General features: G+C 50.4%; 1 protein-coding gene across 1 annotated transcript; it reads right to left on the bottom strand.

The window, feature by feature from the left end:
* Nucleotides 1-498: 498 nt before the first annotated feature.
* Slc25a42 (solute carrier family 25 member 42) lies at nucleotides 499-25,767 on the bottom strand. The gene is made up of 8 exons (XM_057752705.1): nucleotides 25,640-25,767; nucleotides 10,170-10,282; nucleotides 7,788-7,893; nucleotides 6,606-6,631; nucleotides 6,017-6,183; nucleotides 5,509-5,625; nucleotides 4,262-4,413; nucleotides 499-2,455 (listed from the first exon to the last, which is right to left on the bottom strand). The coding sequence occupies exons 2-8, from the start codon at nucleotides 10,248-10,250 to the stop codon at nucleotides 2,148-2,150; spliced, it is 957 nt and encodes a 318-aa protein (XP_057608688.1). The 5' UTR covers nucleotides 10,251-10,282; nucleotides 25,640-25,767; the 3' UTR covers nucleotides 499-2,147.
* Between the last annotated feature and the right edge of the window lie 495 nt (nucleotides 25,768-26,262).

Genomic DNA, 26,262 nt, shown 5'->3' with positions numbered 1-26,262 from the left:
ATGTATCTCTGAGCAGAAAGATGCGCAGAGTGCTTGGGCAACATCTTGGAAACCTCAACTCTCTCTCTCTTTTTTTTTATTTTTTGAGACAGGGTTTCTCCATAGCTTTTGGAGCCTGTCCTGGAACTAGCTCTTCTAGACCAGGCTGGCCTCGAACTCACAGAGATCTGCCTGCCTCTGCCTCCTGAGTGCTGAACCTCAACTCTCTTAACAAGGGTAACCAGGGGGCTCAGCAATCTGAGAGCACTGGCTGCTCTTGGAGAGGATCCAGGTTCAGTTCCCAGCACCACATGGCAGCTCATGACCACCTGTAACTCCAGCTTAGAGAATCTCACGTCCTCTTCTGGTCTCAGACACCAGGCATTCAGTCAGACATACATGTAGAGAAAGCACCCATACACAAAATATTTAAGAGTGCCTAATAGCCTCAGCCCCGTCTCAGGGCTGAAGTTCACAGCATGGGGGAGGGGCTAGAGTTGAAGAAGTGAGAAGTGAAAGTTACTTAAATTTTTATTAAATATACTCTTTTGGCACAAATCTTTAAAATATATAAACATTATATATAAACAAAGTTTTCATGGCATCAAAATAGAACTCCAGACTGGATAGTGACCATGGGAGATGGCAGCCACAGAGGCCGAGAGCCCCTAGGCCAGAGCTACTGGGGGGTATGTGGGGAAGCAGATCAGGGACATGTGACCCCCTCACCTCTCCCACCCACACGGTGCCACCTGCCCTCTCTACCTCAGTGTAGCAGCCAGGCAAGTAACAGAGTGGGCAGTACTCTCACAAGGATGGGAATGGTCTCTCACAGCACCACAGGCTGCTGGGTGCCTGGGGACATGGTAGGGACGGCCCATCACCTTCTGTGAAGGGAGAGATGGCTGAGCATCACAGGCACAAGAAGAAATACAGGAATGAGAAGGACTGCAGTCCAGACTGAAAATGCCTGGGGGTCAAGCCGCCCCGCTCAGCCCCTAAGTGAGATGGGCTGCCGTCCAGCTGTGGGAGGGAGCCAGCAAGCACCAGCTCACCTGAGCCAGAGCTGGACTGCACAGGGATTTCTGTGTGTGCCGGGATGCGCTGAAAACCAGATTCTAGAGGCGGGAGGGTTGCTGCAAGTTGGAAGCTAGCCCAGGCGGCACACTGAGGGCACACAAGGGGGTGCGGTCTCAAAGACCCCAAAACCTCAAGAAAGGCATGAAGTCCCTGTGACACCCTGGGGACCCCAGGAGAACTCTCCTTGAGATAAGCTGGCTGGTGGTCCCTAGGTGCCCAAGACACCTCTGCACTCATTCACACAGGCCGAGCTGCCCATCTTGGGCCTTCATTTGGCCAGGCTGAATAACAGCTTCAGTGGGGACCAGGGACCCACAGAAAACCCAAAGTTCAGGGTTGGGCAGTTTCAGGAGTTTGCACCCCGTTTCCATGGGTGCTGTGCAAACAAGAGCCTTGGGCCTGTTCGGTGGCCCAGGCGACATGCTTTGGAAGACATCCCAGGTGAGGGAGACCCACATGGGCATTTCCAATGGGGTCTGTACCTGCCTTTCCTGCCTGGTGGCCATGGGCCTCCTGGAAAGGTTACAAGTCAGGTGGTTGGCAAAGGTGAGGTGCAGCCCTCAGAAATAAGATGGGTATAGTGCTCTGGGGAGAAAGCTTTGTGGGCAAGGGCAGCCATCTGTCACCTGGAAGAGGATGAGCAAGCATGGTAGAGGACTGAGACACAGGTACAGCCACCACTAAGCAAGCTGCAACCCTCTATTGTGTGGTTTTGAGGGAATGGCTGTCACATCTGCAGGCCAGGCACAGTCGTAGCAAGAAGGGACGGGCTCTGAGCCCAGTGTGCCAGTGGGCACTAGAATCAGCAGCAGGTCAGAAGAAGGGGTCAGGAAGTGTAGCTGACCCCTTAGGAACCTTTGGGTAATGCCCCTGGGAAACTCACCAGCCACTAGCAAGGAGCTGAAAGAAGGGGCACAACCAAGATCCATCATCACAATGTCATACCCTGAGGGCCAGCACTTTGTTATGGGCCCTGCATCCCCAAGCCAGGTCCCACCCTCCTGCCCATCCTCAAGGTACTACCAGGGCTGCCAGTGCACAGCTGCATGCCCTCAATCCACCAGCTCACCATCCACTGTTGTGTGGGCCTAGCTCTGCAGCTGGCGCAGCAGGATCTGCATGAGGTCGAAAGTGGTGAAGCTGATTCCCACGGCAATTGGGCCCTTCAGCCAGTTCATGCTCAGGCCCTTGTAGAGGCCCCGCACTGCACCCTCCTCATGGACAATGGAGCGCAGTGTCTTCAGGATGGACCCGCGCTGGTGGCCTGTGACACCTGCCGTCTGCATGCGCCGCCGCACCACGTCCAGAGGGTAGGAGGCGGACTGCCCGATAAGGCCAGCACAGGCCCCGAAGACCATGCGCTCAAAAGGGTAGGGCTGCGGGCGGCCACTGTACTCTGCAGGGCAGAGGGCACATGAATGCCACACTTGCAGAGTCTAAAGCCCCACTTCCTGACCACCCTTTCTTAGTTTTGGTACAGGGAATGGAACCCAGGATTTCATGTATGCCAGATCAGAATCTGCCACTGAGCCAAGCCCCAGCCTAATAAAAAGACACATTTTGCAACAGAGAGACTTACAAGGTCACCCAGGCTACATGTACAATAGTTTCCCCTAATCTATGGGAGCACAGTTCCCCATCCTGCAGTTTTCAGTGCCCCCTCATTTGTGGGGGTGCATCCCAAGATTCTCTATGGACACTTGAACCCTTAAGAGTAAAGGGCTAGGGGCTGGAGAGATAGCTCAGGGGTTAAGACCTTTGTCTGGCCGGGCGATGGTGGCGCTCGCCTTTAATCCCAGCACTTGGGAGGCAGAGGCAGGCGGATCTCTGTGAGTTCGAGACCAGCCTGGTCTACAAGAGCTAGTTCCAGGACAGGCTCCAAAGCCACAGAGAAACCCTGTCTCGAAAAACCAAAAAAAAAAAAAAAAAAAAAAGACCTTTGTCTGCTCTTCCAAAGGTCCTGAGTTCAAGTCCCAGCAACCACATGTGCTCACAACCATTTGTAATGAGATTTGGTGCCCTCTTCTGGCCCGCAGTGATACATGCAGGCAGAACACTGAATACATAATAAATAAATAAATAAATCTTAAAAAAAAAAAAAAAAAAAGCGTACAGGGCTACCCAGATAGTGTCCTCCTACATGGAGGATGTACATCTGCCTGACCTCAGTAAACTAATGAGACTCTAGCCATGTGCGGGGACAGCTGGGAGAATGGTCTCTTAGTGTCCTGCTGGGGCTATGGGCAGTGTTCCATAGAGCAAGTGCCCAGCACAGCCCGCACGGCAGGAAAGGAAGAGACAAGCATGTTGCTGAGGAGTCTTAGGTCATGGCGGCCAGGGGTCCTCAAGCACCTGCAGGTGCTGGAGCACAGGCTCAGGTACCCTTGGATGCACAGGTCCTATCATCACTTTCTGGTCTGTGACAATCTCCCTGGGTAGTCCAGGCTGTCCTCCATCTTATGCCATCCTCCTGCCTCAGTCTCCTGAGCCACCATACTCAGCTAAATGAAGGGTTAATATTCTGTATTTGTGCTGTGTGCAGACTTTCTTCTTGTCATTGTTGCCAGCTGCATGCGGGCGGCTGCCTTGCTGCCGCAGGTGAGCTGTGGAGGAGATGCAGGCTCTACACTAACACTGTACCATCACACAGAAGGACGCAAGGACCGTGTGCTAGCATGCCACACACAGACTTCAGTTTTTTATACAGGGTCTTGTTATGTGGCACAGGCTGGCCCTGTTCCTGCAGCAATCCTGCCTCATTCTCCTGAGCGCTCAGATCACAGGGGCACCCACCACTCCTAGATTCTGAAGTGATTTCAGGAATGCCACCCATAGTCCCAGTGAGAGGCCTCAACTTCCCCAGATACTCACTATTTAACAAAAACACCTGGGGGGGCTGGAGCTGCCTGTTTGCAGGGTGTTTCCCTTAAATGCAAGAGGCCCTGGGTTTAGTTTTATCTCCAGCACCTTATGAGATGAGTGTGGGGAGACAGCTAGAGAAGTGGAGGAAGGAGGATGAGGAGGGATTCAAGGTCTTGCTTGGATGCAAGGAGAACCTGAGGCCAGCCTGGGTCACATAGTGAGACCCTTTCTACAGAACTGAACAGAAATGAGTGAACGCATTAAGGGTTACAATCCAAGCTCCTGCGCTCTGGACGGGTGGGGTCCCTGAAATCCCTCCTCTTCACTCCACCTCCCTTACCTCTGTGCAGGCTCTTCAGCGACTCGTAGGTAAAGAAGCTGAGTCCTGCATAGGGAATGACGCCCAGCACAGTGGGTGTGAACCCAAAGTAGAGGGTCTTCAGCCCTTCCTCTCTCGAGATGCGGATGAAGACATGAAAGATGTTGCTGTACCTGCCGGGACCATGTTACAGGGCTTAGTGCCTGTATCCCATTCCCTCCTCCTGCTCAAGAGTGAGGGAACTCTATGGAGACGGCACTACCTGCTCTGTCAGGTACAGGGCTGGTACCAATGCCCTGTGCATATGCCAGGCAAGTGTCCTAGTCCCTGGGCTGCTACACAGACCAGGCTGGTTTTAAAATAACAGAAACCCTCGTATCTCTGCCTTGATGCTCAACCCTCCAGCTTTGGTTTTTCTGTCTGTTTTGAGACAGGGCCTCACTATATAGGCCTGGCTAGCCTGGAGTTATCTATGTAGACCAGGTTGGCCACAAACTCACAAACTCAGAGATCTGTCTGCCTATGCTTCTGCTGAAATTTTATGTGGCAACACACACACACCTGGCTCTCTGACTCTGTCTCAGTGTCTATGGGTGTTTTGTCTGGATGTATGTCTACGTATCATGTATGTATGTGTGTGTGTGTTTGTGGTATGTGTGTGTGCGCACATACTGAAAGAAGACAGAAGAGGGTGTCCAATCTCTTGGAACTAGAGTTACACTGGGCGGTGGTGGCGCACGCCTTTAATCCCGGCACTCGGGAGGCAGAGGGAGGCGGATCTCTGTGAGTTCAAGGCCAGCCTGGTCTACAAGAGCTAGTTCCAGGACAGGCTCCAAAACCACAGAGAAACCCTGTCTCGGAAAAAAAAAAAAAGAAGGAACTAGAGTTGTGACACCACCCAGGTGCTGGGTACTGGACACAGGTCTCTGCAACAGCAAACAATATTCTTCACTCTCAGCCACCTCTCCAGGCCCAATCCTGGTTTGTTTATTTGTTTGTTTCGAGACAGGATTTCTCTGTGTAGCCATGACTGTCTGTCCTGGAACTTACTCTGTTGACCAGACTGGCCTTGACGCAGAGATTGGCCTGCCACTGCCTCCCAAGTGCTGGGATTAAAGGCGTGTGCCAGTCACCCTTAGGTGTGTTTGAGAACAAATGATGCTTTCTGGAACTCTGCAGAATCTCGCTCATTGGCGGGATCCCCAGTGAGCACCACACACACCTCTACTGGTGACAGCACCCAGCATGAACCCCATGACAAGACTCACATTTCCTTGGGTGTCACAGCCATCCTTGCTCTGACCAAGTCCAGAGGGTAGGTGAGGGAAGCAGCCGTAGTTCCTGCCAGAGCACCGGCCAGGAAGCGGGGCCACGGAGGCAGGGCTCTGCGGACAAGCAGAACAAGTTGAGGCCTAGGCAGGGATAGGGGTGCCTATACCTCAGTCTTCGAGGAACAGAAGACCCAGAAGGGTTCCAAGTGGTTGAACTCATGGGCTCACTTAGGCAGTATCAAATGCAACCTCTTCTCTCCCTCCCCTGTGAAGAGTGTCTTCCCCAAGGCTGGGGCTGCATGGGAATCAGATCTGGGCAGGGAGAGGGACTGAGAGTTGAGTACATAGCACAGGGGAAGGAATGGAGGGTGGGATGAAGGAAGAGGGAGGGGACTGTGGTCCTATAGGAGGGGTTAGTGAGGGGTCAGAGCTTGGGGAGCCTAATTGGGGAGGAAATGGGTGGGGCCCGGTGAGGATGGGCAGTCCTGGTGGGCAGGGGCCTCACTCTCCACAGAAGCCATAGTAACGGCCCAGGATACACTTGTACTCCTCATGCGCGCTGAACTGGATGGCAGCGTAAGGAATCACTCGCACCATGGTGGCTGAGTTCCCACGCCATAGGCTGAGGAAGCCCTCATTGAGGTAGGTGAAGTAGAGGAGCCGGAGGGCCTCCTGGAGAAGACAGGGAGTCAGCACTTCTTGGCCACCACAGCCCTGGGCACACTCTGTGGGCAGCACCCTCAAATGCAGAGTGGGTGGTGGCAACCCTCATTGGGCCTGCCCAGCTAGAATCAGCCTAAACTGTGATCGTCTGGGCTCCCTGCACCCCACTTTCAGGCCCTCTCAAATGTTGGGCACTGGTGATCAACAGAAACGGGGGTTGCAAGGCTGGGAGCCCGGCATACACCGAATGGCTGTTGGTCTCACGGTGCTGCTCTCAGAAACGTTCTAGTGAGCGGGCTGAGACAAGTCACACCCACAGGTATCAGGCGACAACAGCAGTCTTTACTCTCCCCAGGAAGCTGTGAATGCGGGGCTCCTTGGAAACCTGCCCTCCCAGACCACCTGCTCCACCTAACCCTGTAGCAGCTCACCTTGGCGGAGAATCTTTTTGAAGACACTGGAATAAACAAAAACACAAGAGACCATGAAATCTAACAGTCAGGCTTCTGGGTCTGCAGCCCCACAATGGGGCTCTGGGGCCTGACCTTCCTTGGCGCTGGTATGGGTGACGAATGGAAATGCATTAGGGTGGGGGACCTTCGTATAGGCCCCAGGAACGGCAATGGAGACAGCACAGGGGGCCTAAGAATGGCTAGGGGCTTGGGCAGAAGCTGTGAAGTTTGCGTGTTGGAGATGTACACTTGGGAGGGCCTCACTTCTCTGGGGACGCTGCCAGCCCTGAACCTGGGCCTTCTCAAAACAAGGGCCAAGACTCTCCTGGTCTGCCCTCTGTTGTCCACGCCCCCATCCCAGCACAGCAGCACTAGCTTGCCTTTCCATGGCCCCACAGGCCTGCCTCATTCCACACTACACATCTTTACTCACCATATGGGGCAGGACCCTGAGCTGTGTATGCCAGAAGGACTTGTGGGAAAGATCCAGAAGTATAGAGCCCCAAGGCTGAGATGAGCCTCCACTGTGGCCACTGGCCACCCCCACCCAGCCCCTATGAAAAGCCTGAGAATATCTCCTACCCTCAGCGGGAAATCTCTGCCAGGGTCTGGAGCCACAGCCACAACAAAGGGCTTGTTCCTTTCTTTAGCCACCCCCCCCCTCCATCTACTGACCAGCCAGGGACTCACCAGCACCACCAAGGCACAGTAACAGTGGCGGCCCCTCTCCCAACAGCTGAGGGCTTCCATCATTCGACCAAACCTGGCTGGCCCTCCCAGTTTAGTGCCCAGGGAGAGACACGGGCTCTGGGCTGTCCCCGAAAGTTACAACCATAGCCTCATCCAGGTCCCTGGGAAGGTGACTAGGTCTGGAGATACAGACTCTGTAGGTGTGGCAGACTCAAGGTGCAGGAAGGTGGCCCGGGTACCTCTGAAGAACATGGGGGCTGGGGCTGGGTGTGGTAGCAAACACATGTGATTCCAGCACTTAGGAAGCTGAGGCAGAAGAATTGCTTTAAGTTCAAAACTACAGCGTAAATATGAAGCCAGTCTGGGCTACAGTATGAGACTAAGTTTAAATTACTTGGGGCTGTGGAGAAAAAGAGGAGGTGACCACTTGGCTGCTTCCATATTGCACAAGGGCAGATGCACAGGCTTTACCTTGGAAGATGATCTTGGTTCGGTCCAGAGGGGCTACTGCTGTCTTGGCAAGCGCACCGGCCAGGGCTCCAGACAGCAGGGAGCTGAGCACTTGTCTATGGTCTCTCTACAACAGAGCACCAGGTCACAGGCTCAGAAATCAAAGTAGTCAAGGCCTCACAGAGGCTAGAGGGGATGCTCACTGGAGGACCAGGACCCAGAGATGCACAAATCCTTTAGTGTTAGTGGGCACACATGGAGGCCAGAGCTCAGCCAGAGCTTAGCACTATTCTGTGCTTCTCAGTGGATCTGGGGCTTACTGATTCAGCTGGACTGAGTGGGCAGCAAGCTCCGGGATCCTCCAGTAAGCTCTCTGTCTTAGCATGGGCTCACAGACACGTGGCATTACAGCTCCTTGCAGGTCCTGGGGGTCTGAAATCAGGTCTCCCAACTTTACAAACATGTCTTTACTGACTGAGTCGTCTCCCAGCCTTTTTTCTTCTTCCTTTTTATTTATTATTTTGAGACAGGGACCCTCTGTGCAATCATGGCTGGTCTGGAACCTGCTTTAAGTAGACAGGCTGGCTTCAAACTGACAGAGATCCTCCTGCTTCTGCCTCCTGAGCTCTGGGATTAAAGGTGTGCCCCACATGCTTATCTCCCCCCATTTTGAGACAGGATCTTGCTCCACAGACTAGACTTTCCTACCATCGCTCTTACATTCCACATTTAGCCTTAGTGTCATCTAAAGTCCTGCTGGGCCTTGTACAGTTAGCCTCTTGGGGTGAGGCTGACAGTTACCCCTGAAAGTTTCCCTGAGCTGTCCTTCCATCTTCCTGGTTTTCACAAACCTTTGTGCTTCCCATTCCCACCCTTGTTTGTATAATTACAGCGTGGCATTTTGAAGCCATTTTTTTTCCAATACAGGGTTTCTCTATGTAGCCCTACTTGCTCTGTAGAGCCACACCGTGCCCAGCTAGTAATTAGCCCTCCATGAGGCTGCCATAAGGGCAGAATAGCACCCAGGCAATGGCTAACAGGCAATGCTGGGGATCCAATGGCTAGCAGGGGGCGATGCTGGGCATTCAGTGGCCAGCTCGGGGCAATGCTGGGGGTTCAGTGGCCAGCAGGAGGTGAGGTTGGGGGTCCAGTGGCCAGCAGGGGTTGATGCTGAGAGTTCAGAGGCCAGCACGGGGTGACGTTGGTGGTCTACTGGCAGGGGCAGTGGTAAATGATGGCTGAGGGAGTTCACTGGCGGTGGTGCCTTCAGTGGGTCCCTGGGCAGGGGCGGGGAGGGGCAGGAGTTGTCCCGGAGGCTCTCCAGAACGCTTTACATTCTGTCAGGCAGTCAGCCAGCCTCAGGACTGTGCTTAAATACCCCACTAGTGACTTTCCAGTAGCCCTGGTACATATATCCTCTTGTCCCCCTGGCAGTCCCAGGTGCCTCCTGTAACCCAGGAAAAGGTCAGGAGGACCACAAAGCACTGCCAGCTCAGTCACTGACCCCATGGACTTTGGGACTGTTGGTATAGTGCCTGCTAAGCCTAGGGAGGCCTGTGGACTGTGCAAGCCTGTTTTGGGTTCAGCAGGACCTCCACTGGTGGCAGATGTCCACAGGGAACAAGAGTGGCTTGAGCTGGGCACTTGTGACTCTCTGGCCTTAGACTCCCGAGTGCTGGGACTACAGATAGACTCCCCAGTCCCACTTTCACTTTCAGACGGACGGTCTCCTTCAGCTGCAGCAAGGCCTGCCACCCCTGCTCTCCACCCAGGACCTCCTACAATTAGGAGTGAGGCCTTGGCCTCTTGCCAGACGTTGGGCCTGGCTGGATTCCTGCATCAGCTAGGCTCTGATGACACCTTGGGCAGCACGCATCTTCTTGTGAGCAAAGATAGAAATGGTTCGTGCCATGCAAGGGAGTGAGGATGGCAAGGACTGCATTGTGCTCCGCTGACCTGGAGAGGACCCCGGAGACCAGCCTGCAGCAGAGGTCCTCAACCTGTGGGTCAAGACCCCTTTGGTCAAATGACCCTTTCACAAGAGTTGCCTAAGACCATCAAAAAACACATATTTACGTTTCATGACAGTAGTACAATTACAGCTATGAAGTAGCAATAAAAATACTCTTGCCGGGTGGTGGCGACACACGCTTTTAATCCCAGCACTTGGGAGGCAGAGGCAAGTGGATCTCTGTGAGTTCGAGGCCAGTCTGGTCTACAAGAGCTAGTTCCAGGACAAGCTCCAAAGCTACAGAGAAACCCTGTCTCGAAAAAAAGAAAAGAAAAGGAAAAAATAAAAATTTTACAGTTGGGGTAACCACAACAGAGAAACTATATAAAGGGCTGCAGCATTAGGAAGGTTGAGAATCACTATCCCACAGGGAGGGAGATGGCAGTACTTGCCTTTGAGGAGACAGCCCCGGAGAGAACAGCTTCAGCATCTTGGCGCAGGCGCACCGAGCCTTCCTGTACACCATTACCCATCCCAGGTGTGCTGAACAGCAGGACACTCAACCCTGAGGAACAAGAAAGGCTGGGTGAGGTGAGCTGGACTCAGCGGGATGGCGGCAGCTTGGCTGTTGACTTCTGAGGCTCACCCAGGTCAGCACTTGACTCTTGGCTCCACTCCCAAGAGGGAGAATATGCCCTTGCCCTTGGCTTTAATCAGATTCTGAAGCTGCTGTGCCCTGGGTCGATGGCTTCATCATAACAAACATCTTTCTTTTCTGTCACTTGCACATGGTCATCACAAATAGTCTGCTTTTCTGAATCAGTACTAGCAGATAAGAGAGGATAAGAGGCTGGCTGAGGTCACACAGCAGGGAGAAGAAAGAAAGGACACTCTTCCGACCATCACCAGCATGGCAGGAAATGGAGAGAGATCGGGGACCCACACACCCACAGCCACTGAGCACCAGCCCACCACCAATCCAGGGTGGTCTTCCAGCATGAGTCTATGCAGCAAGATTTAAAAAAAAAAAAAAAACTCAGAAAGAGAAATTGGGGTTCAACCTACAGATCAAAGAAGCAAAGCAGTCAGCCATTGGCTCTTACCTCGACCTCAGTCTGAAATGGAGATCCTGCCTTCAGGAATCTCAGAATGAGACTGTGTCTGAGAGCTGTCTCCTCCCATTTTATAATCCTCTCTAGGGCTGGGATTATGGACGTGCACCACTGGGACTAAAGGCACGCACCGCCCAGTTTCTATGACATCTAGTGTGGCTACTGGGATTAAAGGTGTGTGTCACCATTGTCTGGTCTGTAAGGCTGACCAGTGGGGTTGTTCAACTCTCAGATCTTCAGGTAAGCTTTATTTATTAAAATTCAAATGAAATACCACTACAAGTCTAGACCCAAGGGCTCTCTTTGACACCAGCTGCCTGTTCTCTGCAGAAAGAAGTTATGTGAAGGAAGGCCTTGTTCCCTGCACTCTCCCCTGAAGATCTAGACCAGTGCAGACACCTGTGTCCCGCCTTCTCAGGCCACTAGACCTCAGGGGGAAGCAGAGATGAAGGAATGATAGAGAAGTCACTGTGCCCCATTGTTCTTTGAGGTCTCATCCTCATGGTTTTGTATGATCTAATCAGCAGACTTGGTGATACAGGCCTGTCACCCTACCATTTGGAGGCTGAGGCAGGAAGACCTGAGTCCAAGGCCTTTGAGTTTAAGATCAGCTTGGCATCAGTAAAAAGGAAAGGAAAGCTGGGGGCTGCTCAGTGGAAGAACACTGGCCTAGAATCTATAGGTGAGGGGTTGGAGCCCCTGTTGTGACAGACAGCTCAGCAGGGTATCACTAGCCTTGCCTACTTGAGGCTCAGAGCTTAATCCCCATTGTGGAGGGGGATATCCAATCAACAAGGATGGGGGTGCAGCTTTCGTAAACCTGGTAAGAGGAGGTCTGGGGTGCCATCTCAGGACCAACAAATAAAAGTGCTGTGAGAAATCAGCACACAAAGCGGTGTGATGGTGAGCAGCAGCTGCAGGAAAGCAATAGCACTGACTGGGAGCTGTAAACTCCCAACTCTCCCTCAATGTGGCTTTAGCCTCAATCCAGGAGAAACAGAGGGCCCAGCCCACTGTGGGTTGTGCTACTCCTGGGCAAATGGTCCTGGGTACTGTAAGAAAGCAGGCTGAGCCTTTAATCTCAGCACTCAGGAGGCAGAGGCAAATGGATCTCTGTGAATTTGAGGCCAGTCTGGTTGGTGAGTTCCAGGACAGCCAGGGCTACACCCTGCCTTGAACAAACCAAAAAGAAAAAGAAAACAGGGAAAAAAGAAAAGAGAAAGGAGGCTGCAGGCCATGGGGAGCGAGCCAGTAGGCAGTACCCCTCCACAGTCTCTGCATTAGTTCCTGCCTCCCCTCACTGATACGTGGAACCTGAATTCTAACTGCAATAACACCCTGTCCTCCCCCAAGCAGCTTTCAGTCGTGATGTTTATCCCAGCGACAGAAGCTCACTAGGACTCGTGCCACGTCAGGCTGCCTGGACTCCAGTTCTGGGGCCTCGACAGGTGCCCACACAACCGACACATATAAATACAAAAATAAAGATATTACGGGCAGGAGGGTTGAGGGTATGGATCAGCAATAGAGCTCTGTCTGGCCTGTAGGAGGCACTAGCTCCCAACCCTAGTAATTTAAGGAAGGGAAGAAAGAAAAAACAAACAAACCAACGACTGAGGTTGGCACAGGAAACGTGAGCTTGTGTCAGTACCCGAGGTATTCAGAGAGGGGAACGGATGACAGCTGGAAGGTGGAATGAGGACACCGAGTGATGATCCAGAAGTGTGTCTCCAGGACTCCCTCCCAATTTAAGATGAGTGAATTAGATGGTGGGGAAAGGAGAGAACTCTTCTGTGCAGGGAGCCCTGAAAACACATGCAACTCCCCAGAACTTATATGGTGGAAGAAAAGAGCCAACGAGCTGTTCCCTGACCTCCAAGTGTGCACTGTGACACACACACAACCCCATATAAACAAATGCAACAACAAAAACTTAAAACAAATAAAGTCCCCAGGAGGATGTGCAGGCTCTGAGCAGACACATCATTTATCAAAGGTGCTTGTGGACTGTGGGGCACTGACCCTCAAAACTCACCTCCCAGTGGAACTGTGGGAAACAGGACATATATGATAAAGGGACAGGGACACAAATATGTGTCCTTGCCTAGTGCATGAGACTGTTTTACCAATAGCACTGCCAGGAAAGAAAATGTATGTTTATATAAAACAGGTCTGAAGTCCAGGCACGGCTGTGCACACCTTTCACCTTGGCCTCAGGAGGAGTTCAAGGTCAGCCTGGGAAATGTGAAACCTTGTTTCCTAAAAATAAAAAATAGCCTGGCATGGTGGCACACACTTTTAATCCCAGCACTCAGGAAGCAAAGTCAGGTAGCTCTCTAAGTTGAGGCCAGCCTGGTCTACACAGCAGTTCCAGCAGGACAGCCAGAGCTACATGGAGAAACTGTCTTGAAAAACCAAAAAAAAAAGAAAGGAAAAAAAAGGAGGGGGGGAGCTTTTCATGTTTAAGGTCCTGGGTTCTATCCCCAGAGAAATGACAGAATGACAGATGATGGATGATGGGTGGATGCATGGATAGAATACAGGGTCAGGAGGCAGGGATAGATCAGAAACCTGATGAGGAATCTGAACCCCGAGTCCGACCTGAGTACAGAGCTTTACTGACATAGTTGATGAATTAGAAAGTTAAGCTGCTTATAAAGCGAGGAGTATCCTGAAAACTCAGCCGGTCTTACCAACTCCAATGACACCACCAGTCCCATGTGGTGGGGACATCATCTACCCTGCAGGTCTGTGGTGCCTAGCCTGGGCCACCTATCTGTTTGACATCCTGGGACACCAGCACTCCCTCTCAGGGCCCAGCCTCTTTCCTCAGCTCATGAGTAGCCCAGGAGGAGTCACAACAGCCCAAAAGTTACTTCTGATGCACTCCGGTGGATGAGGCAGGAGGATCATAAGCTCCAGACAAGCCAGTGCTACACAATGAGACCTCAAAAACAGAAAAACAAGCCAGGCAATGGTGGCGCACGCCTTTAATCCCAGCACTCGGGAGGCAGAGGCTGGCGGATCTCTGTGAGACCAGTCTGCTCTACAGAGCAAGTTCCAGGGGCTAGAGAGAAGGCTCAGCGGTTAAGAGCACTGACTGCTCTTCCAGAGGACCCGGGCTCAATCCCCAGCACCCACATGGCCACTAACAACTGTCTGTAACTCTAGTTGCAGGGGATCCAACACCCTAACACAAACATATATGCAGACAAAACATCAATGCACCTAAAAATTAAGAATAAATAAAAAATAAATTTACAGAGCAGCTTTCAGGACAGGCTTCGAAGCTACACAGAGAAACTCTGTCTCGAAAAACCAAAATAAATAAACAAATAAATACAAATAAAAACACCCTAGTAAGCAATATGCAAGACTATAAAGAGACTAAAATTAGTCAGGCAGTGGTGGCGCACGCCTTTAATCCCAGCACTGAGGAGGCAGAGGCAGGTGAATCTCTGAGTTCGAGGTCAGCCTGATCTACAAAGCAAGTTCCAGGACAGTCAGGGCTACACAGAGAAACCCTGTCTTTTGAAATCAAAGAGACTAAAACTAGGGCTTCGGCTGCATCTCAGCTGGTAAAGTGCTTGCCTAGCAGTCAGAAAGCCATGCTTTCCCATCCCAGCACCACATAAAAACAGGTGCCGCGAGACACACGTATCACCCCAGCACTAGAATGGGGAACTGCCTCAAATAAAGAAAGAAAACGAGAATGAATGGGTGAAATAAAGGCTACAAAACAATGCCAAGTGAACAAGGACAGCCTCTGTGGCTTTCGAGCGGGTGCTGGCTGTGGGGCGGTATGGTCACTGTAGGACACATGCAGAGCGCTAGGGGGGCACCTTCTGCAGGGCTTGTTGTTAGCTGGTTTCCTAGAAGACCTCTGGGCAGAGTGCACACTGGGAGAACGGCCTCTGTGTGGAGGAGTGAGACATATACCACAAACAGGGCACAGTGGCAGCGTCCCACGCCAGACCTGCCTTTCTGTTTGTCTGAACTGTCTAATCTGTCTGAACGGGAGACGGCCAGGGCTGCTTTATAGATGGGGAGTTGGGAGTAAAACTGATAGAACCTCTGCCTGGAATTCCCCAGTGAGGAGCTAGGGGGTGAGGGGCTGCCTAGAATCCTCCCATGAAGGGCAGCGAGGAGGGGTGGGGTAACATCTTAAGCTCCCCAACCCCCACTGCCAGCACTCTAAAATCTACAAAAAAATCTTCTGTAGATAAGGAGGCTGTGGCCTGTTGATCCACAAAGGTGACAGTGACTCCAGGTGGCTACTGGTGTGTATACACGGCTGCTCACTCACCCTCTACTGAGGAATCTCCCTTACTTTTCGGAGATGCTCAATCAAGCCTAGCACAGGACTTCAAAGCTACAGGAGATCCTTTCCCTAGGGAGCCCAGACCTCAAAGTTGTCCTAGAAAACCATGTGTTCCTTAATTAAGCCTTTACTTATCCCAGAGGAAGAGCCAAGGGGTGGAGCTGGAGGAGGCTGGACATCAATTTCCAAAGTCAAATAGAACATAACTCTGTCACAAGCAGTGTCTTGAGCAGCTCAGTGCCCTGCAAGCTGAATCTTGGCACTCAGGAGTCACTCTCCAAGCTCATGTCCTGGGACAGGGACAGAAGTCAGTGTCTGAACCAGTAGGCTCAGGACTAGTTAACCTGTGATTGCTGTAGGCTAATGCCATAAGTAGCTTGGTAGAAGATGGGTCAGGAGAAAGCACACTTGAGGGACGGCAGTCAGATTACCTAGCCTTGGCATGAGGCTACCCAGCCTTTTACAAGCCAGGGAAAAGCACATCTGAGGGGCTGTAAGACTAGGCCTGCATGACTTTAAAAATCTTGGGATAGGCAACAGCACCTAGTGGGGAGGCGGTTTCCTAGCCGGTGCAATATGCCGGCCTCCGTCTGTCTCCTGTGCTGCCAGTCTGTCGCCCTGCACTGGGAGTTGTTGCAGGAAGGTCAAATTCAAGGCTGGGCTCTCCTTAGCTAATAATAACCACCCTTGCCTCAGTGATGAGCCAGCTGGTGCTCTGGAGTGCCTGTCCTGGGACAAAGCTCGGTGAGATGTCAGTTCAGGAGGACAGGATGTGGCTCCTGTACCCACAGTGGGAATGTGAGGACTCCGCAGAATGTGCCTCGCCATCTGTGAGGCTCTGCTCCCCAGAGGCAGGCGGTTTGGTCAGGTGGACAGCGACCCATGGTGGCTTGGAAAGCAAACACAGAAACCGTCTGCAAGCGCTCTGAGGGTGGAGGCTGCTTGCTGGGCAGGCACCAGCTCAAACACAAAGCATCGGTATTGAGCATGCTCAGTTTCCTAAACGATACAGTAGGCTACTTGCTTACTATCTGAACTCTATCTGGTGCTCTGTCATCTACGGAGGACACACTTAGGGACTAGGCAAACAGTGCACCACAGTACAGAAGGGTCAGGAGCTGAAGGTTTCAGTAAAAGGTGGGTGGGGGTGGAACACACGAGGAAGGACACAGATGACACTAGAACCAAGCTCACATCTAACAGCAGATGGCAGTGTTGCCATCCTGTTACTGGTGCTGAGCTGCAGGGGCCAGGCTTTGGGGTCTATTGGCTGTTTCTTCATGTCCTTCCCCAGTGTTAAACATTTACAGTTACACACTGCCCCCAGCCATCCCCGTCCTGTCTTTCTCATCTGTGTTCCCTCCTGACTCCTTTCCCAGTGAACACCATAGGGACACTGCCCGGGAAGAAACAGCACAGGGTTCTCTCAGTGTTCAGGCCTGAATTTCCTAGTTAAGGTAAGGTCAGCTAAGCATCTCCTGGTCAAGTGGCCATTTTGCCACCTCTGAGCTCTGCTTTCTATGGTCACTTTGCTCTGGGTGTGTGTGTGTATGGGTGATGGGGGGGCAGATGAAGTGCAAACTATGGAGCAGGGGAAAACATTGATCTGTATGACCCAAATTGGTTTATAGAAATAGATATGTCGGGCTGGAGAGATGGCTCAGAGGTTAAGAGCATTGCCTGCTCTTCCAAAGGTCCTGAGTTCAATTCCCAGCAACCACGTGGTGGCTCACAACCATCTGTAATGGGGTCTGGTGCCCTCTTCTGGCCTGCAGGCATACACACAGACTGAATATTGTATACATAATAAATAAATAAATAAATAAATAAATATAATAAAAAAAATAGATATGTCTTCTATTCTGTTTTTGTTGTTGCCGTTTGTACGTTCTGGTTTTTTAAGACACGGTTCCTCTATGTAGCCCTGGCTGTACTGGTACTGGCTCTGTAAACCAGAGATCCACCTGTCAGAGCCTTCCAAGTGCTGGGATTAAATTATGCACCACCACCCAGCTTTGTTTTTTTTTTTTTTTTTTTTTTTTTGGTTTTTCGAGACAGGGTTTCTCTGTGGTTTTGGAGCCTGTCCTGGAACTAGCTCTTGTAGACCAGGCTGGTCTCGAACTCACAGAGATTCACCTGCCTCTGCCTCCCGAGTGCTGGGATTAAAGGCGTGCGCCACCACCGCCCGGCACCCAGCTTTGTTTTTGAGACAGGGTCTCGTGTAGTTTAGGCTGGCTTGAACTCCTGATCCTCTTGCCTCAGTCTCCTTTAGCGCTGGATTTATAGATGTGCTACGCCATGCCTGGCTCAAATCCAATTTTGTTTGTTGGTACTGGGTTGAAGCAAGGCTTCTGGGTGCTGAGAAACTGCTGAAGCACCGAGCTGCACCCACTAGCCCTCTTTTACTCATTTTTGTTTTCTCTTTCAAACAGGGTCTTGTACTATTCTTTGAGGCTGGCCAAAAACATGCTGTGCAGCTGAAAACTGTAAACTCCTAACCCTTCTGCCTCTACCTTGTGAATGTTGGGATGACAGGTGCACGCCACACTTGGCTCAACTAACTTCCATTCAGTACTAGGGATGGAACCCGTGACCTTACGGTGCCAGCAAACACTCTACCGCTGAGCTGCCCCGCCCTCTCCTACTGCTTTTCCCTGGCCATCACTCCATTGCCTAAACAAGCAAGGTGGGTGGGGAGCGATGCAGTGACAACTCCAAGACACAACTGCGGTACGACAGGTGAGGAGCTTAGCTTGCAGGAGGCTTGGGTTCCATCCTCAGATCCTTGAGTGTCAGATCAACTGCGGTACGACAGGTGAGGAGCTTAGCTTGCAGGAGGCTTGGGTTCCATCCTCAGATCCTTGAGTGTCAGATCAACTGCGGTACGACAGGTGAGGAGCTTAGCTTGCAGGAGGCTTGGGTTCCATCCTCAGATCCTTGAGTGTCAGATCTCTGCTACCCAGGGAGGTCTACCTGTACCCCTGCCTCAGGGTTGCAGCCAGCCCCACCCTATCCCTGGAAGGGGCTACTGCTCAGCGACAGGTCTGCAGTGCATCCCATAATGACAGTCATCTGAAGCAAATTACTATCAGTCTGCCAATGATAAAGGCTGGTTTCTTTTCTAGTTCATAGAGTTTGGGGTGTCTGGCATGGTGGCTGTTGACTGCTAACCCTGCCTGCCAGGCTTGAAGACAGACAGAAGCTCCTCACTCTGTGCTCTGGGGACTGTGACTGTCATCCTGGCTGGGAGCTCTATGCATGCCTCACAATCTCTCAGATTTCAAAAGACCCAGACAGCTCTGGCCACAAGGCACAGCTGCTAACCCAGCACAAGGGGTCTGAGGTACAAGGCCAGCCTAGGTGGGACACATGGAAAGTCCCAGGCCAGCTGGGGCAACTTAGCAGGACGCTGTCTCAAAGATGAGAAGGTCCATATAGGAGTGGGGATACATATAGCTCGGTGGGAATGTACTGAAAAAAGAAAAAACAGTCTGTGAGATGGCTGGGCAGGAAAAGACTTTGCTGTTGAGCCTGACGGTCAGAGTTCATCTCTGGAACCTGTCTGGTGAACCGACAGAACTGACTCACGCACATCCTCCCCCACCACGGTAAATAATTGTACAAAATGTCACTGTCCTCTGTTCTCACCGACCACACTACTACCAGAGGCTCTAGAGCGCTATGCTGGCTCCCTTCAGTTATTGCTGCTCACGTCAAAAGCCCAGGTTCTCACCACAGTGCAGTGCTCTGCACCTGGTTACTCAGTTATTTGATGGACAGGTAGGTAAATTACCTGGACACGCTGAACTCCACATCTTCATACTTTGCTCTGCTAAAAAAAAATTTCTGCATTCTTTGAAGCCCACCTTGAAAATCTAATTCTCACTCTTCCCAGTGTTACCTGTGCAGAGTGGTTCTCCAGGCAGGTGAGGGTGGTGCACGCCTTTAATCCCAGCACTTAGGAAGCAGAGGCAGGTGGATCTCTGTGTTCAAGCCCAGCCTGGTCTACGGAGTGAGTTCCAGGACAGCCAGGGCTACACAGAGAAACTCTGTCTTGAGCCCTTCCCCTAAAAGAAGTGGTTCCTGTACCCCGTTCCACTAGATCCCCACTCAGGCTGGGGGCCATGGAAGCACCAGAGCCTGCATGGTGCTTTAGCCTCGCCAGCTGTTCCTGTCCTTGCGCAGGTCTCTACTGCTGCCCAGTGCAGCTCTGCATTATATTGATGCTTCCCTGAATGGGGGCAGATCCTACTGCTGCTGTGACAAGATAGAGGCCATGTGACCTCTATATCCCTGTCCTTCCCTCTGTCACTATATTCCTGGGCACATGATACAAGCTGGCTAGTATGCTCCCTAACAAGGAAGCAAGCAGGGCTGAGACCGGTGGATCAAACAGGCCATGCAGCACTCCAGCCCAGTGTTCCCCTACCATCTTTCTGTTTGTTTGAGAGGCGGGTCATACTGTGTAGCCCAGGTTGGCCCTGAACTCAGAGATCCTCCCACCTCTGTCTCCCCAGTGCTAGGACTAAGGGAGTGTGCCATCATGCCTGACTCTTCATTTGAAAAAGGGTCTTATGTATGGCTTTGAACTCAACTATATAACTGAGGATGACCTTGAACTCCTGATCCTTCGCCACCAAGTCCTGAGTGCTGGGAGGACACTTAGCTGTTCTCTGCCATGTTTAAGTGCCATCTGCTCTAGGGAGGCCTGAGAGGGAGCAGACTGTCCTCCCACCATGCTGGGAGCTGGGCACCAGGACTGTTTCCTCCAGGGCGGGGTGAGGGGACCACACACTGCAGAGGAGGGTGCAGTGGCTGCAGGATTCCTGACAGCAGCCTAGACTCCTGCTCAGAGCTGCCAGAAGCTTGGTGCACCCATCCATTCTGCAGACAAGAAAGTCACACCTGAGCAAACTGTGAGTTCTGTCGTCTACGCTGTTTTTCTTGTCCTAGGTCCCTAAACAATATCTTTGTTACAACTATGTGCATCGCACTACACCACTTCGACTTTTATTTATTTATTTTGTAAATATTTATTTACTTATTATGTATACAATATTCTGTCTGTGTGTATGCCTGCATGCCAGAAGAGGGCACCAGACCCCGTTACAGATGGTTGCGAGCCACCATGTGGTTGCTGGGAATTGAACTCAGAACCTTTGGAAGAGCAGGCAGTGCTCTTAACCTCTGAGCCATCTCTCCAGCCCCAACTTCGACTTTTAAATAACCTAAGATTACCTGCAGTCTCAGGATCTAGTGAGCTCAGGCTGGAGAGATAGTCCCAAGGTTAAGAGCACTGGTAGTCCTTGCAGTCAGGGGTTTGGCTCCCAGCACATACATGGTGTCTCACAACCATCTGTAACTGTGGTTCCAGGAGATCTGATGTCATGTTCTGACCTCTGCTGGCACCAGGCATGTGGGTGATGCACAAATATACATGTAAGCAAAACATCCACGATGTGGGATGCCCCTCTGTATGTTGTGAATATGTTTTATTACCACTGGTTAATAAAGAAACTGATTTGGCCAATAGCCAGGCAGAATAGTGCCAGGTGGGAAATCCAAGCAAAGATAAAGGGGAAAAGAAGGTAGAGTCAAGGGAAATAACAGCAGCTGCTAGAGAAGCAAGATGCGAGTTAAAAGGTCACGAGCATCATGGTAAAATATAGAATAACAGAAATGGGTTAATTTAAGTAGCAAGAGCTAGTTAATAAGCCTGAGCTAATAGACCAAACAGTTTGTAATTAATATTAAGCCTCAGAGTGGTTATTTGGGAACTGGGGAGTGGGAGAGAAACCTCCAGTTACACGTCCATACACAAAAAAATAAAAGAGTTGAAGGCCAGCCTGGGCTACAGTGTGAGACCCTGTATCAAAATTAAAAATAAAAATGGTTGGGGAATATAATATAGCTCATAGCTCAATGGGAGAAAACTTGCTTAACATGTACAATACCCTGAGTTCCACCACCAGAACCACAAAAACAAATGAAAGATAACAAGGGAGAAGCCAGACATGGCAGCACACACCTGTGATCCCAGCATTGGAAAGGGTGAGGTAGGAGGACAAGTTCAAGGCTAGCCTGGGCTACGTAGTGGGAACTTTGTCAGAAAGAAAAGGAAAGAAGGAAGCGGGAAAGTGAGAAGGGGAAGAGAGGAGAAAGAGAGACAGAGTGGGAACTTAAACACAAGGATCTAAGAACCAGCATGACAGAGTAGCTCATTATCTGACTGGATCCTCTCTCTGCAAGTTTGTTTGTTCGTGTGTGTGTGTGTGTGTGTTTGTTATAAGACAGGGTATCAAGTAGTCCAGGCTGGCCTCCAGCTAGGTACATACTCAAGGCTGACCTTAAGTTCCTGACCCTCCTTCCTCACCCTCCCAATGCTGAGATGCTCAGTTCTGGGTCACAGGCAGTTTTCCAATGTTTTAAAACACAGTGGGCCAAGCTGACCTTGAACTTCTGGCCAGCATTGGAGTCACAGGCGCTTGTCCCCTTTGCCTGAGTTGCTGTCACAAACAGTCACGGCAGAGCTGACGTGGGACTGTGGAGAAGAGCCCTCTGTTTGGCTGTGAGGCCTGGTGGGGTCAGGACCCTCTGGAGGCTCTGAGGATAATCTGCCCCGGGCCTAGTGGCTGCCAACGGCCCTGAAGGTTTTGGCTTGTGGTCCCATCACACCAGGAGCTACTCCTTCATATGCTGCTGGCCCTCTCCGTAACAGCTGTCTCTACGTCATCTTTTCTCCTCATAAGGATGCCAGATGCCAGTACATCCCTGGCATCATTTCTGAGACAGGGTTTCTTTTTTTTTGTTTTGTTTTGTTTTTTGTTTTTTCGAGACAGGGTTTCTCTGTGGTTTTGGAGCCTGTCCTGGAACTAGCTCTGTAGACTAGGCTGGTCTTGAACTCACAGAGATCCGCCTGCCTCTGCCTCCCAAGTGCTGGGATTAAAGGCGTGCGCTACCACTGCCCGGCTCTGAGACAGGGTTTCAATAGACAGCCCAGGGATCCTCTAGTCTCCTCAGCCTCCCAAGTGCTGGCTCACAGAACCTCACTGGGCTATCTACTGAAATATTGAAATAGCTTTCAGTGAAAGCTTAATACCAAACAACGAGACAACAAAACAATGGACCACAGTACAAGCTGTGTATTCTCCTCTGCTCCCTTCACAGAGCACATCCTGGGATGTGAGCATGTTTGCAAGATGGTCACAGTAAAAGGTGCCTCAGCAAGAAAACAGATGTCCAACAGGCACATTTAAAAATAGCACAGTGACCCAGGAGGATCAACAGGGGACAGCATTCTACTTCTACAGTTCTGTTACAAGCTACTATTCTATATAACTTTCTTTTTATACCACAGAATACTTTTTTCTTTTATCTATCTACCTACCGACTTACCTATCTACTTATTTTTGAGACTGGATCTCCCCCCCACCCCCAAAAACAGGATTTCTCTGTGTAGCTCTGGATCTCCTGGAACTCCCTCTGTAAATCAGGCTGGCCTCAAATGCAGGGATCCCCTACTTCCTGAGTGCTGGGATTAAAGGTGGGTTTTTTTCTCTTCTACTCTTTTTTTTTCCCGGTTTTTCGAGACAGGGTTTCTCTGTAGCTTTGGAGCCTGTCCTGGAACTAGCTCTTGTAGACCAGGCTGGCCTCGAACTCACAGAGATCCGCCTGCCTCTGCCTCCCGAGTGCTGGGATTAAGGGTGTGCAGGACCACCACCTGGCTGGGTTTTTTGTTTGTTTGTTTGTTTGTTTTGTTTTGTTTTGTTTCAGGCAGGATCTTACTATGTAGCACAGGCCAGTCTGGAATGCTCTATTCTCCTGCCACAGCATTCTGGGATTACCAGAATGCTGCACCACCACTGCCAGAGAATCTTACTTTTCAGTCATTATATTTTAAAATTAAAAATGCATTTCTGGGGCTGGAGAGCTGCTCAGTTTTTCAGAGGACTGGCTGTTCTTTTTTTAGAGGACCCAGCACCCACATGGTACTCACAAAGATCTGTGACTCTAGCTCCAGGAAATCTGCTGCACTCTTCTGGCCTCTACTGTCACTGGGCACGCATGTGGTGCACAGACAAACATGCAGGCAAACACATAAAATAAAATTAAAAAAAAACAAAAACAAAAACAAAAACTCGGGGCTGGCTCAACGGTTAAGAGCATTGCCTGCTCTTCCAAAGGTCCTGAGTTTGATTCCCGGCAACCACATGGTGGCTCACAACCATCTGTAATGGGGTCTGGTGCCTTCTTCTGGTCTACAGGCATACACGCAGACAGAATATTATATACAAAATAAATAAATAAATATTTAAAAAACCAAGCCCTTCCGCTGTGTTTCTGACTGGGAGATGGCTCAGTGGGCAGCTATTGTGAAAGCAGGACAGGGTCAGGTGTGTGAGAGGGCTCATCGGATAAAAGGGGTTTGGTGCCAATCCTGATTCTGAGTTTCACCTCCAGAGCCCACATGGTAGGTACAAAGAACCAAGTTCACAAATCCTCTGATCTCCATCAACACCTGCTCCTTGTCACATGCACCCCACTCACACTTCTACCCCCATTCTCCACAAATAAAGAGATATAATTTAAAACTTTTCAAAGAGGACCTGAGTTCAAATCCCAAGCACCCACATGAAAATACAGGCATGGCCTTGTATGTATTATTAACTTGAATGTTAGGTCAGAAAAACAGGAAAATTCCAGGAGCTTGCTGGCCACTTAACCAGCCTAGTCAAAATGGCCAGCTTCTGGTTTCGTGAGAGACCCTGTCTCAGGGGAATAAGGTGGAGCACAACAGAAGAAGACACCCAACATCTGCTCCGTATATACACACAGGTGTGCAGACACACAGGGACAACTACCACCACCACCACACAAACACAAACGCAGTTCTGGCGCTGGGGAGATAGCTCAGCAGAGAAAAGGCGTGCACACAAGCCTGAGACCCCGAGAAGCTGCAATACAACACCGAGGACCCTTTGGAGACAGGTGTGGTGGTAAATGTGCACCTGTAATCTCAGCGGTGACATGGGAGGTGCAGACAACGAGTTCCTGAAATTGACCAAGGGCCAGTTAGCCTTGCGTACACAGCTGAGAACAAGGGCCCCGAGGAGGAACACTCGAGGTTGTCCTCTGATCCCCAGACATACACCATGACCTGTACACATGCACAGAAAAGATAAAAAATAACTGGACAAAATGAATGTTTTTGTGCAGTTCTGAGATGGAATCATGACTTCCCAGCATCAGGCAGGTGTCCTAAACCTATGCCATGACCCTTGTCAAAAGTGAAATGGCTATTTTCCCTTTGTTCTTTCTTCCCCAACATAATATTCTTATTAATAATTTGGGAATCTCATACAATACACCCCGATCACATTTGCTTCCCATTCCTCTCAGGTCCACCCTCCCCACCAAAAATAAAAATACCCCCAAGGTCTGGAGAGATGGCTCAGTGGTTAAGAGTACTGACTGCTCTTCCAGAGAACCCAAGTTCAATTCCCAGCACCCACATGGCGGCTGACAACTGTCTAACTTCAGTTCCAGGGAACCTGACACCCATGACAAAACGCCAATGCACATAAAATAAAAATAAATAAATTGAAAAAAATACCACCTCAAACCAAGTTCAATTTGTGGCTCAGACTGGTGTTGAATCCACAGTCATCCTCCTGCTTCAGCACCAAAGTGCTAGGATTACGGGCCTGAACCACCACATCTGGCCACAAATGAAGTTTTAAAATTTGTTTACTCATTTTAAGAAGGTTTATTTACTTTTTTGCCAGGCAGTAGTGGCATACACCTTTAATCCCAATACTCGGGAGGCAGAGGCAGGTGGATTTCTGTGAGTTTGAGGCCAGCTTGGTCTACAGAGAGAGTAACTGAACAGCTACACAGAGAAACCCTGTCTTAAAAAAAAAGAAAAAGTTTATTTATTTTTATTTTATGTATATGGGTGTTTGCCTGCAGGTATGTCTGTATACCCATGTATGTGCAGAGCCTGCAGCCGGTTCACCTGGAACTGGAGCTAGCTGAGTGCTGGCAATCTGGTCTTCTGAAAATGCAGTCAGTGCTCTTAGCTGCTGAGCCATCTCTTTCTAGCCCTTATCTATCTACTTGTGAGACAGGGTCTCACTGTGTTGCCATGGCTGGCCTAGAACTCTATATATATCAGGCTGGCCTCAAACTCACAGAGAGATCTGCCTGCCTCTGCTACGCCTGGCTTATTGATTTATTTTGAGACAGCCTGAGACTGAGTCTCACGTAGCTCAGGATGGTCTCAAACTAACTGTGTAGCTGAAATTGGCCTTAATGCCTGACTCCTCCTGCCTCAACCTGCCCAGCTCTGGGTTAATACTACCTACTACTACCTTTGGGCATGTACTACCTACCATACCTCACCAGAGGCACAGTTTTCAAAATAACCTCCCTTTTTAATATTTATTTTCATCTTTTAAAAAAACTTATATACATGCAAGTGTACAGGTACCTGAGGAGGCCAGAAGACAGCAAATTCTCTGGAACTGGAGTCACAGATGGCTGTGAGCTTCCATTCAGGTGATGGGAGCTTAAACTCGGGTCCTCTGCAAGAGCTTCCAGGTCTCTTAACTACCTCGCCAGCTTTCTAGCACTCTGAAAAATGCATTTATTTATTTATTTATTTATTTATTTATTTATTTATTTATTTATTTATTTGGTATTTCAAGACAGGGTTTCTCTGAAACTTTGGTGCCTGTCCTGGAACGAGTTCATGTAGACCAGAATGGTCTCAAACTCACAAAGGTCCATCTGCCTCTGAAAAATGAATTTTTTAAAACACCATTTATAGCCAGGTATGGTGGCACACACCTTTAATCCAGCACTTAGGAGGCAGAGGCAGGCGGATCTCTGTGAACTCTATGCCAGCCTGGTCTACGGAGAAAGTTCCAGAACATCCAGGGTTATGTTTTTATTTATGTTTCACAAATAAATAGACAGACAGATAACAAATGGATCTGGGAGCACAGCTCTCTGGCAAAACACTTGCCTAGCAGCCATGAACCACGGGCCTTCATTTCAACACCAGAGCAACAGGTGACTAGTTCTTCCTGTGTGTGTGAATGCGTGTGTATG

Source organism: Chionomys nivalis, chromosome 20 (assembly GCF_950005125.1).
Source record: "Chionomys nivalis chromosome 20, mChiNiv1.1, whole genome shotgun sequence".
NCBI classification, from domain to species: domain Eukaryota; kingdom Metazoa; phylum Chordata; class Mammalia; order Rodentia; family Cricetidae; genus Chionomys; species Chionomys nivalis.
The sequence above is the reverse complement of the archived record's forward strand: the minus strand, read 5'-3'. Positions and strand labels throughout refer to the sequence as shown.